The sequence below is a fragment of the Hemicordylus capensis genome, chromosome 1 (genome assembly GCF_027244095.1).
Source record: "Hemicordylus capensis ecotype Gifberg chromosome 1, rHemCap1.1.pri, whole genome shotgun sequence".
Lineage (NCBI taxonomy): Eukaryota > Metazoa > Chordata > Lepidosauria > Squamata > Cordylidae > Hemicordylus > Hemicordylus capensis.
The window spans coordinates 352226726-352239115 of NC_069657.1; the positions used below are offsets into that span (position 1 = coordinate 352226726).

Consider the following 12390-nt stretch of genomic DNA (forward strand, 5'->3'; position numbering starts at 1 on the left):
TTCCCAGCTTTTCGAGTTGGTGTTGACTCCTGGTGACCACAGGGCCCTGTGGTTTTCTTTGGTAGAATACAGGAGGGGTTTACCATTGCCTCCTCCTGTGTAGTGTGAGATGATGCCTTTCAGCACCTTCCTATATTGCTGCTGCTCGATATAGGAGTTTCCCATATTCTGGGAAATACACCAGCGGGGATTTGAACCAAGAGCCTCCTGCTCTCTAGGCAGGATGCTTCCCCGCTGCACCGTTAGGTGGCTGTGCTCTGTAAGCAGGGGCTTAATTATCAAATTAATCTGATCCCCTGGAAATCAATTTAAATCTTGTCCCAATGCTGGTTCACCACCCCTTGTATTCAAGAGCAAGGCTTTGAATACAAGGCCTGGTGTATGCAAACACAAATAGTCCACTGTTAGGACTGTCACTATGAAACAAGGACTGAGTCAGTCACATTGAATTCAATGGGACTTCCTCCCCAGCTAAGTGGGTGAAGGATTGCAGTCTTGGCCCTCCCTCTGAAGTCCTGGGAACGCCTATGCTGCTGTATGAAAAATAAAAGAGATAAGCAGGGCAACGAAAATATGGACGGGGGTGATCATCACAGACTGCAGATCACTGCCTAGACCAGCAATAAGCAAAAATGGCAGAAGTTGGACCAAGCGCATTTGCGCTCAGAGGAAGGGAAATTAGTTTATCTAAGGATGAGAAAGGAAGAATGCCATGAAAAACAAAAGGAGGAAGCCAGTGGGGAGTCGTATGCATCTTCTAGTCGCTACTGACGATGCTATTAGATCTGGAACAAGGTTCAAAAGCAACATCACATCATTGCCACCACCTCCACTACCCTTCCTGCGAAATGACGTTGCCTACTCCGCTCTAAAAAAAAAAGCGGGGGGTGGGTGAGGATGACGCGTGGGGGGAAGGGATGGGAATAACAAGGCCAAGAACGCCACCTCTCTATACACACGACCGCAAAGCACTAGGGCCGGGTAGCAAGAAGCTGCTCCCTCCCCCTTGGCTCCTTTGTCTTCTGCCTTGTTAGAGGACGCGCGCGCGCCCCACGGTGTTCAGCAAGCCGCCCGGCCACCACCCACAGCGGTCCCATTCCCACCCCTCCCAAGAATGCTCCCTTCTTCCCCTGTGCCTTGAACTCTCCCAGCTGCCCACCCCAGCTCTGACGCTGACGCTCTCGCCCTACCTTCGCTCTGCGTTTCCCACGCGCCAGCCTCGCTGCAGGCCACAGACAAGAGTGCGAGGTGGAGGACGACCACGGAGGGCCGCGCGAGCCTCATTTTCCCCGCCGGCTCAGGTCTCCCCAAACGGGAAGGAGAACTCCAGCCCGAGGGGAGTCGCGCCAAACATAGGCAGAGGGCCGCTCGGAATAGAAGAAGCCTGTTCCAGCCTCCCTCGCTTCAGTTCCTGCAGGCCACAGAGAGACACCACTCCTTCAAAGGGAGCCCTACCCGATGCCTGCCAGGAAGGGGCGCAGCCGCGCACTCTGAACTCGGGATTTTTCAACTCGAGATTCCAGCTGCTTAGAGCGACGAGAAAATAGAGGGCATGGCCCTCCTTCGTAGTGTATTGATTTCGTAATAAAAGCACCCCGAACGAGCGCCGCCTTCTCTCCGCGGACACACCGCAGTTGCGTTAAGGCTTTGCAAATCTGAGAGAGTGCCAGGCTCTTCCCCTTGTTCCAGCCACCCCCACCGTTGCTGTCGCGAGCTTCATGAACGGAAGGAAGCCAAGTGACAAAAAAAGGGAAATAAGCAAACTTTAAAGGGGGGGGGGCAGGGAGACTTCTCCGTAATTTAAGGCGGGTGACAAATATGTATTCATGCTTATGATGAGCTAGATAGCAGAATTTCCCAGGAAACCCATTTCTTGTACTACTAGTTCAACTTGTAGAAGGTGGTCGTGTTTGCAAGCAGAGGTGCACCTAGGAGGCCTGGACCTAAAGGCCTTTAGCCTCCACCCCCCCCCCCGCAAGTTAAGCATCATCACCTCATCCCAGTATTTTTAACTATGGTTCTTGAGAGCACAAACAGCAACTGAACTCACAAGAATGTAAGAATATAAAACAGGTATATCTATGCAAATATGCATTAGCAGAAACATTTCAAGCTACAACTTAACATATTCCCATTACACGTTTTTATTCCACCCCCCCCCCCCAAAGCAGAGGTCATACTTGGCTGCCAGGGCACAGCACACTGCAGCGATCACACCACCCAGGACAGACTAAAAAGGATTTGGGGCTCTCAGGGGTGTGGAGGCCGTGGACTTCAGCCCAGAAGTCCTGGGGTAAGAGTGCCTCTCTCATGTTTGAATGTGCCAAAAAGGCTTCCAGGGACTTTTACGCACAGCAGGTTTTTCCATGAATTTACGGGGAGGCTTTACTGCGAACTCAAAGTTGTCCCCCCAAACCACTGCAAATAGTGGATTGTTCCACCCTGGATATAAATCGGGCTACACTCTTAACGTGCAGTGAAAAACCCGAATTGTGTGTGAACTGCTCCCTGATAACTCACAGGGCCTTCGGAGTAAATCTAGCCGATATGTGAATGCACCCCCTCCATTCCAGAGGAGATGCGAGTTAAAGGGCTTCAAAAGCCCCCTGTGAAAAGCTACCTGTGCACTGAAAAATAGCATGCCAGGAAGAAAGCGGTTCCAAAATCTCATATGCTGCTTTTCTATGAGCAAAGAAGTGCCTCACCATGGGGGCAGCATTCAAATGTGAAATTCAAACAAATGTTTAACTTTCCCCCCAAACCCCCATAGGACCATAGCTGGGAGGAGCGGTGGCAAAGGCAGCAAAGCTCCACAAGTGGCAGCAGGGTGGTGGGTGGCAGGAGCAGCAGCAATGGCGGCAGGGCAGTAGGATGGAGGAGTGGCAGCAATGGCGGCAAGGCTCTGCAAGCAACAGTAGTTGGAGGAATGGCAGCAACAGTGGCAGGAGGGCTCTGGAAGCAGTGGAGGGACAGTGGGCAGGAAGAGCGCTGGCAATGGTGGCCAAGCTGCCCAAGCGGTAGCAGGGCAGAGGGGAGGAGGGACGGCAGCAAGTGCAGCAAGGCATGGCAAAGGCAGCTGGCGGGAGGAATGGCATCAATGGCCACAAAGCTCTGCCGGGAGCAGGCAGGAGGAACTACAATGGTGGCAAGGCTCCACAAGCAGCAATGGGGCAGCAGGCCAGAGGAGCAGCAGCAGCAATGACAGCATCACAAGTATTATGGGTTCCTCCTGCCATGCTTCATAATGGTGTAAAATTCCACATCCAGTCAAGATCCCAAAAAAACACCCTAATGCAAATTTCACATCTACCTTTGCTTATAACTTCTCATTGATGCTCAAGGGCTCATAATGCAGACTCCACAACCCTACCCTATGCAAGGCAATCCTATGCATATTTAAATAGAAATAAGTCTCACTGAGTTCAGCTTATTAAGAACTAAGTGTGCATAGTTTTTCAAATAGGGTTTGCACTCATTAAAAGATCAAGCAGGAGGATACCAGAAACCAGATCTCAGACAATAATACGGAAGCTACATGCCATTTTGCCTGTTATGGAATAGCAAATACTCTGTTCTCAGATAGTAGACCATAATTTGTATCGGCAGACTTCTGAGCATTTCAGACAGTGGGAATTTGATCATCAGACATCTTTACCTGCTTATCCTCAGAACAATGGGAAAGTTGAATCAGCTGTCAGAATGACTAAGGGAATTCTGACTAAAGCCAAAAAAGCTGGGACTGTGTGTTTGGTCACTAGCATTAAATAAAAACCTAAATCAAGGGGACAGATCCTGCAGAATCTCTGTGGTTGCTCTATAACATTTAACCCCAAGGCAAAATTGTCTACTCACAAGTCCCTTCCTCCATAGATCAACCCAAGCCACCTGGTGCCACAAAACCAAAGCAGATGGATTGCAGAAAATGGATTATTCAAGTAAAGGAGCCAGTATCTCTTTTGGGGCGTGCGAACCAGGTCAAAACTGAGCTGGTTCACACTCAAACCATTTGGTTCAAAAGCTCGATCTAGAACTGAACTGGGTCCAGTTTGGTTCTAGGTTGAGCCCAACCAGCTGGGCTGGCTTGGGCCTGGTTCAAAGCTCCTACTGCACAGTAAAAAGAGATAAAATGGGGTACTCACGGCGGCTGTGGTGTGTGTGTGTGTGTGGGTGGGTGGCAGCTCCTCCGACCTCCCCATGAGTCCTAAGGGTCAGTCTGGGTGCCGGGCCTGGCCTTCTTTGGCCCATTTTGGGCCTCCGCGCATACGTAGAGGCCATTTGTTTGACCTCCACACTTGCGCACAGGCTATTTGTATGACCTGAGTCATGCAAATGGCCCGTGTGCAGGCGTGGAGGTCAAACAAATGGCCTCTACACATGTGCAGAAGCCTGAAATGGGCCAAATAAGGTCTAGACTGGCCCTCGAGACTTGTGGGGAGGCTGACGGGGGTCAGGGGAGCTGCCACGACTCCCTGTGGCTGCCGCAGCCACTGTGAGTATCCCTTTTTAACCCTTTTTAGTGCGCAGTAGGGGCAAATGGCCCAAGCTGGTTCGAATTCGAACTGAGCCAGAGGACTGGTGGGGGGGGCAGTGCCGAGCTGGTCCAGTCTGGTTTGAATCCAGTTTGGATTTGAACTGAACTTGGAAAACTGGTTTTGTGCACACCTCAAATCTCTTTTGAAGATGCACATAAAAGGTGTTTTTGTGTACAAATATTTTCTCTGTATGTCAGGGAAAGCATGCAGAAGCAATGATTATTATTTTTATATATTTAAATTTTTGTCAGTGAAAAATAATGCTAATGCCCTCATTTCATTTTTAATTGTACTTATTTAGGAGATGGCAACATTTCATTAATCTGAAGCAAATAGTTTTGGGTTTTTTAAACTCACCACAGCACAGGAAATACTCACCTCAGAGTGAAAGTACAACAGGAAAGTGTTAACCTAATACATTTTCACCGTGTTAGTGGTTTTAACAATAAACATAAATATTAAGTTATATCCTTTAGTGGTAAATGGAGTGTTCAAAGTCTTGCAGCAATACAACAAACAGAAACCATATCATGGAATATAGTTACACTTGCTTCTTTTTATAATGACTTTCATCTTTGATTTTGATTCTTCAAATTGAATTTTTTCCATGGCTTAACATTTCTCTGATGACTCATTATGATTATGGATATACTGTAAAACTCCTTTAAGCTTGATATATTTCCATATTACTGTTCTACATCAGATACAGCTCATAAATTGTAATGCACATTACTTGTTGGAGGCACGTTCCATTGAAACCAATAGGTCTTAAGGTGATTTCTGCATTCACTTTGTCATGGCTGCATTCAGACGTAATGGTCAACCATGATTTGCCAGTTATCATTGCATGCTGGCGGCACTTCCCCCAGCTGCCCTCACATAATGTCGACACATACATGGTCTCTTCGCATGCGCAGTGGCCATTTGTGTGGTCAGCAACCTGGTATGCACCTGTTCTCTATTTTAAAGATGCCAGGGATGTGCTGCAAATCACGCTTCAAATTGCGATTCATTCACATCCCTAGCCTTGAGCCTTTGGCTCACATGCTCTCATCTCTCCTTCTTTTGTGAATGAGGGGGAAAGATCAGAATATTCTGTTCCTGGCTCTCAGCAAGCCATAAACCCATAGGCGTAACTATAGGGGGGGCAGGGGGGGCACGTGCCCCAGGCACCACTTGGCAGGGGGCGCCAAAAAGTGCCCCCGCCAATTTGCCGAAAAAAATAGTTTATTTTTATTTTTATTTTTTATTTGCAGAGCAGTCCCCCTCCCCTGGTCCCAGTGCGCGCCCCCCCCCATTGGCATTGCTCATCCAGCACTGGGCGCCGTAAGGGAGGGGCATCATAATCATAATAATCATCATTGCATCATAATTCTGATGTTTGAGATACAAGCCAACTTCACAGGGTTGTTGTGAGGAAAAACCTAAGTATAATGTAGTATGTATCTTCATTGCATCATAATTCTGATGTTTGAGATACAAGCCAACTTCACAGGGTTGTTGTGAGGAAAAACCTAAGTATGTAGTGCATTTTGAAATTTTTGGTAATTTTGGTAATTTTTTAAATTTTTAAAATAAAAGTTTTCTGAAACATGTGTGTCAGTCAGATGTATGTTGGGGGCGCGGCGGGGGGGGCGGCGCGGCAGGGGGCGCAATTTCAGTACTTGCCCTGGGCACCGTTTTCCCTAGTTACGCCTCTGCATAAACCCTATTCAGACTTTATGTTGAACAGTTGTACAATAGTGTACAGTATACACAGGTATAGATCTCTATACATACAGTTATTCACAAATTATGTTGAACCACGGTACAGCAGTACACTTCCTGTTGGTACCATGCATTTGAGGGACCTATACCCAAGTTCACTTTAAAAATGAATGCAGGTGCAGACAATCACACAAAAAATGTGTATGGGTGTAGACATCTGTACACTGTTACAATGTAATGTCTGGATAGGGACCTGAACCCTGTGTCACTTTTTAAATGAATAACAGTGCAATCATTCACACAGAAACAAGTGCAAGTGTATAGACATCTGTGCACTTGAACAACAGAATGAGCCAGTTTGGATGATCGCCCACTGGCTCATGTGTTGAGGGCAATAACACAGTGAGAATGCATCTGCCCTGACACCACTAAAGGACGTCTTGACATGAGATGGGGCATCCTTTCATCTCATGAGGGGGTGATTTGAATGAATGCCCCTCTCATGTGATTAAGAACATCGGGATGTCCTTCGGTGATGTCAAGGCAGCTGTGTTCTCACTGCATTCCCACCGTCAAAATGTGAGCTAGCAGATGCTCATCCGAACCAGCAATGGCACACTATAGCCCGATTCAGAAAGCCAGTTCAGACAAACCCATAGTACTTTGGGTTCATACTACATGGCAAACGATGTTTACCCCAACTTGATCAGAAGTTTCTAATCTCTTTCCAATCTCTTTCCCTCATAAGCAGAGGAGGTGGGGCAGGGAGGAGGGAGTGTGTGAGCCTACGGCTCATGCCTGTTCATGGCTGTAATGGCAAACCATCATGAGCTGTTACATCTGAATGCAGCTGAGGTCTCCACCTGCATTTTCCTTATGCATGTGAGAGTGGCTTTTGAGCCTACCACACAAAGAAGCACATGTCTATTTGTGTAATTAATAGAACACAACTCCAAAAACATGCCATGGCTGTTTTTTGGTGGTGTGTCACTGAAGCCATGTTATAGTTAACAGCCCCTGTTTATAAAATAGCAGCTCTGTGCAACAGTATATAAAAACCATAGTTTTTGTATCAGGAGGGGTAGCATTGCTTCAGTTTGGATCTTGAAGGGCCAAACTAGACCTGATGCAAAGTTCCCTGACTGGAGCTCCCAATCTCTTTTTCTTTTTCAAAAAGTAGTGATAGGGACAGGGGGAATTTGGATTGGGACCACTGGACAGGGGGAGGATGGTTTCTCCTTTGATCCTCTGCTGATTAGGAACATAGGAACATAGGAAACTGCCATATACCGAGTCAGACCATAGGTCCATCTAGCTCAGTATTGTCTACACTCTACACAGACTGGCAGTGGCTTCTCCAAGGTTGTAGGCAGGAATCTCTCTCAGCCCTATCTTGGAGAAGCCAGGGAAGGAATGAAGCCTTCTGTTCTTCCCAGAGTGGCTCCATCCCCTAAGGGGAATATCTTCCAGTACCCACACATCATGTTTCCCATTCATATGCAACCAGGGCAGACCCTGCTTAGCTAAGGGGACAAGTCATGCTTGCTACCACAAAACCAGCTCTCCTCTAAAAAGGGGCGGGAGGGGGGGAGCATCTGTCTGACCAAAATCCACTCTGAAGCTGCTTTCAGCTGCAGAGGCACAATTTGTCCAGACATGTTCCCCTTCATGGCTAGTAATAACATAGAGAGGTGATCTGGATCTGGGCTGAGGCATAGGGACAAAAGGTGGACTACCCCAGCTTCTAACCATGCTGCAACTGGATCTAAATTGGGTTCCCCATTGTGGCAGCCTTTTTTGGAAGAAGACTTAAACCACCTTAAGTGGTACAGCGGGGAAATGCTTGACTAACAAGCAGAAGGTTGCCGGTTTGAATCCCCGCTGGTACTATATCGGGCAGTAGCGATATACAGGGGCGTAATGATGGGGGGGCAGGCAGGGCACGTGCCCTGGGTGCCATTTGTTAGGGGGCGCCAAAAAGTGCCCCCGCCGATCCCCATCCTTTCCCGCCGTGCTCGCGTCTCCCTACGGAGACGACTGGAGTGTTCAGGGCTCGCTGTCTCCCTACGGGGGTCGCCCATACCGCCGCGACCAGGGGCCAGGGGTCCTCCTTCCACCCCGGCAGGCGGCGGGGTGTGGCGGCTATGACTGGAGCGACGCCGAGGCCTGCTGTCCGGCCCGGCGTTGCTTCTCAACTGTGCTGCGAACTGCGCAGGCGCGCGGCGCAGTTGAGAAGCGACGCCGGGCCAGATGGCAGGCCTTGGCATTGCTCCAGTCGTAGCTGCTGCCCCCCACCATCCTCCTTCCACCCCCCAGTGGCGGGCGGCGGCTACGACTGGAGCAACGCCGAGGCCTGCCTTGTGCTTGCTGGGAGGGGGGAAATCAGAATTGCTCAGCTGCAAGACATGTGTGTGAGAGATATGAGTGTGATTTCCCCAGCAAATACACTATAGGGTGTATGGGAAGTAGCTTTTAAATCCCCTGAAACAGGGGGATTCTGTATTTTTTTTACCCTTTACTTTCAAAATAGTATCTGGAAAGGCCATTAATATGGTGGAGTTTTTAGCTGAGAACAGTGGTATAGTAGATACTAGACAGAAAAACCAATCAAGTACTTTAAGCAAATTCCCAGGTGCCAGAGGGTCATGTATCCCCACCACTCTCGTCCCAGAGGAGTACTAGGTTTGTTTGCAGCTCTGTTCATTTGTTTGTTCTTCCCCTATAGCAAGCACTGAAGTCTTCTAAACTGATTTGCAAAACTAACTTTTAGTGTTTTTAATCATACTGGAATATCTGTGATGAGCAACTAATCAATTGCTTCTGCACAATCCTTAGAGGGCACCAAAGTTTGGATAATAATCTCTAAATTAATTAGTGTGAGTGTGCCTGTGTCTGTGTCTGTATAGGGTGACCAGTTGTCCTCTTTTTTTCTCAGACAGTCCTTTGGTTTGAAGGGCTGTCCCAAGATTTTTCTGGTTATGTCTTTTGTCTGGGATTTGTCCAAGATGGGACAACTGCATAGCCAGATTAAGAGGGCAGACTAAGATGCATGTGTCTTTGGGCCCCCTATTTCAAGGGTGCCCATCTCCTCCCATACCTCAGTGGCTTCTGCCTGCTTTGCTCACTTGCCAGTACTGCCTGCTGGTGCCTTGGATCTTTGGAGTAGCCTGTATGTCCTCAGGTGAAAGGCTGGCTGAGTCCCACCTTCCCACATGACCTGTTTCTAGAATTCCAGACCAGGAAACGCCAACATGTATTAACCAATGTGTAATGCTCTGCCCTTCCCACTCTTCCTCCATCCCACACAGTTCCATCAAGGCTTTGATCCATCAGCTGTTTCTTTCTGCCTATCCCACTCAAACTTCCTTTGCCAATTGTCAATTTGTGCTCCAGTGCGAAGGTAATATGGGGTCGCTGGGCAAGAAGGCGGGAGAAGGAAATTGGGGTGCTGCCTCTTGGGTTTGAGAGTGTATGAGGGGGGATTGCTGGGCAGGCTAGGCAGGGCATGTTAACATATTTAACATAATTAACATGTGCAAATTTTATGCAATTTTGTTTTCTTTTTTGTAATGAATGTCCTTGGGCGGGGGGCAAAGTGTACCTGGCCAACCTGTCTGTCTGTCTGTGTGTTATAAAAATCATAAGCATTATGATAAAAAAGAGCTGCAAAAGGCAAGTCAGAACGCAGTTCCTGTTACCCTTCTCAGGGAAAGGGGGAAGTAGTAGAAACAGTTAACCTCTTGTTCATCTGGATGATGTCTTCAGAAAGGGACAGGTTTGTTTGTGAGTTAGTTGTAATACATCACTGGAAAAGGTACACCTGTCTCAGCAATTATTATAAGTGTCACGTGCATGTGACTAAGATTTTTGAAAAAGTCTGCACGTGGCTAGGACCTTCTAGATACTGTTAAACTCTTTTGTAGCCATGCCATTATTTGAACTTGCAAGTAACAGTTCTGAGGTTGCAGACAAGAACTGGAATGCCCATGCCATAAAAGCTGTAATGACATGTGCAAATACCTGCATAGAGGCATGATAGCTAGCAAAGAGTTAGGGAGCCCCATCCCTCTTGCCAGCCTAGCATGCAGGAGACCTAACATGTAGGGGCTCTGTAGAATTTAAATACTGATTGCTACAATCGGTTCCCCTCCCCAGTCTACTGAGTTGCACAGACAAAGCCATTCACACTTAGGGCTGATTCCAGGAGCCACAACATTGAGCAGCTGCTGAGTGCTCAAGACTCTCAGATAGGCCCAATAATGATCCCTGAGACCACCTCTGTGCCCATAGCTTTTGTGTGGTGGTGGAGCCACCCAGATAGAAGGGTATCCATGGAGGGCGGTCTTCTAGGGCATATCTGTAGTGGTGCAAATCCCCAAGTGTACATCCATGAGGAAAGAACTAGTTCTTGAAATCCTCATGCGCAGCAGCAGGTTTCATTCACACTGAGCCCATTCTCACGATTGGAGAATGGGCTCGGACAGAGTGAGGGGTGGAAGCTGCGAAAAGCTTACCTCCCCTATAAATGATTCTGTCCATGTTGCTGAACGGCTGGATCTAGTAGTAAAAAGCAGACTGAAAAGCATCTTGTCTGCTTTTTGGGTGCCCTCACGCCCAAAGCCCAGGCTAAGTGGTGGTGAGCTTCCTAAGTGGGCTTGCTGCCACACCGCCGTTGGGAGCTGTGCAGCTCCTGGCGGTACACGTGCTCACCAAAAACCGGGCTGGGCTTCCTTAACCCGATTTTCGATGCGAGTGTGAATAGCTTCACTACGTAGGTTACATCAGGATTTGCCTTATACCACACCAGATCATTGGTCCATGTAGCTCAGTATTTCCTGCACTGATTGGCAGTGACTCTCCAGAATTTCAGCTGGATATTGCCCAGCCCTGCCTGTAGATGCCAGGGATTTAATCTGGGACTTTCTGTGTGCAAAACAGAGGCTCTTTCTCTGACCTATGGTCCTTCCTCACACACTGACTGCATTCAGATATCGCATGAAGCCAGAGTTTCAGGTTACTGGAAAAACTGTAACTCCAGTCTCGTGCGATGTCTGAATGCATGCAACCACGGCCTCGCAACCAAACCACAGGGTTCAGTTTACTTACAAATCCTCAGTTTCACTGCTCTAAACCTCTGTTAGAAGGGGCTATCGTGTTGTCTGTAGGGGTGTGCATGAAACTATTTTTGTGTTTCAATTTGTACCTGAATCGAAACACCCCCGTTTTGTTTTGGGTCCGAATCTGACCCATCTGAATCACCCCAAAGTCAATTCAGATCCAAATTAATCCGAATCTGAATCCGAATCAATTCAGATTTTTAAAAAGGGTCCCGGGGCCATAAGAATGGGTGGTGGTGGTGGTGGTAGTGCCCAATGGGTGGAAGTTGTCTGCATGCATCCTCCACTATAACTGTGGCTACAGGTTATGCGACCAGTGAGAGGCCAGCTTGTAGCAGTACCAACAGTGGTTACACTCTAGGGCTTACCCAGCACTCCATGGTGTGTTCCCTGACTGAATGCCAACCCTTCCCTGTACAATTTATATTTCCTCTGCCTGCCAACAGGCACGCCAGGCCCTGCTGCTCTTATAATTAAAGGGCCAGCAGCACCACCAGGGAGCACTGCTTGAAGTCTACAATCCTTGCAGCAATGGTGGTGGTAGGTCTGTCACTGAATCTGTAGACCCCACCCCCCTGGCACCGGCATGGCTGCACAAGTGGGTGGAACTAAGCTTGGAGGACCAGAAAGTGGGAGGGGAAACTCTAACCTACCAAACTGGGAATGGGGGATTGTCTGCAACACAATCCCCAGTTTAGAATGTTATCAGCAAACTGCAGTTCTAAGCCAGTTCCTGCAATGTCTGAATGTGGCCCCTGTGTGTAGTGTTTTCCTGCCAAAATGTGATGTCAGCACTGAGGCACTGTCAATTTTGCAGAAGGCATAAAGAAAATAAGATATCTAGAACTGACCACTCCACCCTGAAACAGGTGCATGGTGGTGTCAGGTTTCTCAGTGCTGACTGGCTGCTGAATTTGGCTTTGATTCAGCAAGAGGCGTCACTCATGCACAGAGGATTAAGGTTTACTTTATTATTGTCAGTTCACTTTCTAAGATGTACTTACTTTAGAAATCCACTTGGAGTCACTGTAACA

General features: G+C 48.1%; 1 protein-coding gene across 2 annotated transcripts in view; it reads right to left on the reverse strand.

Annotated features, from left to right (window-relative positions):
* The window catches only part of IFNGR1 (interferon gamma receptor 1), a 43860-nt gene extending 42149 nt beyond the window's left edge, over positions 1-1711 (reverse strand). For both annotated transcript variants that reach the window (XM_053288882.1, XM_053288871.1), the window contains exon 1: positions 1191-1711. In XM_053288882.1, coding sequence (XP_053144857.1) covers positions 1191-1284 — 94 coding nt within the window. In that variant the 5' untranslated portion in view covers positions 1285-1711. The remainder of the gene's footprint in view (positions 1-1190) is intronic.
* Between the last annotated feature and the right edge of the window lie 10679 nt (positions 1712-12390).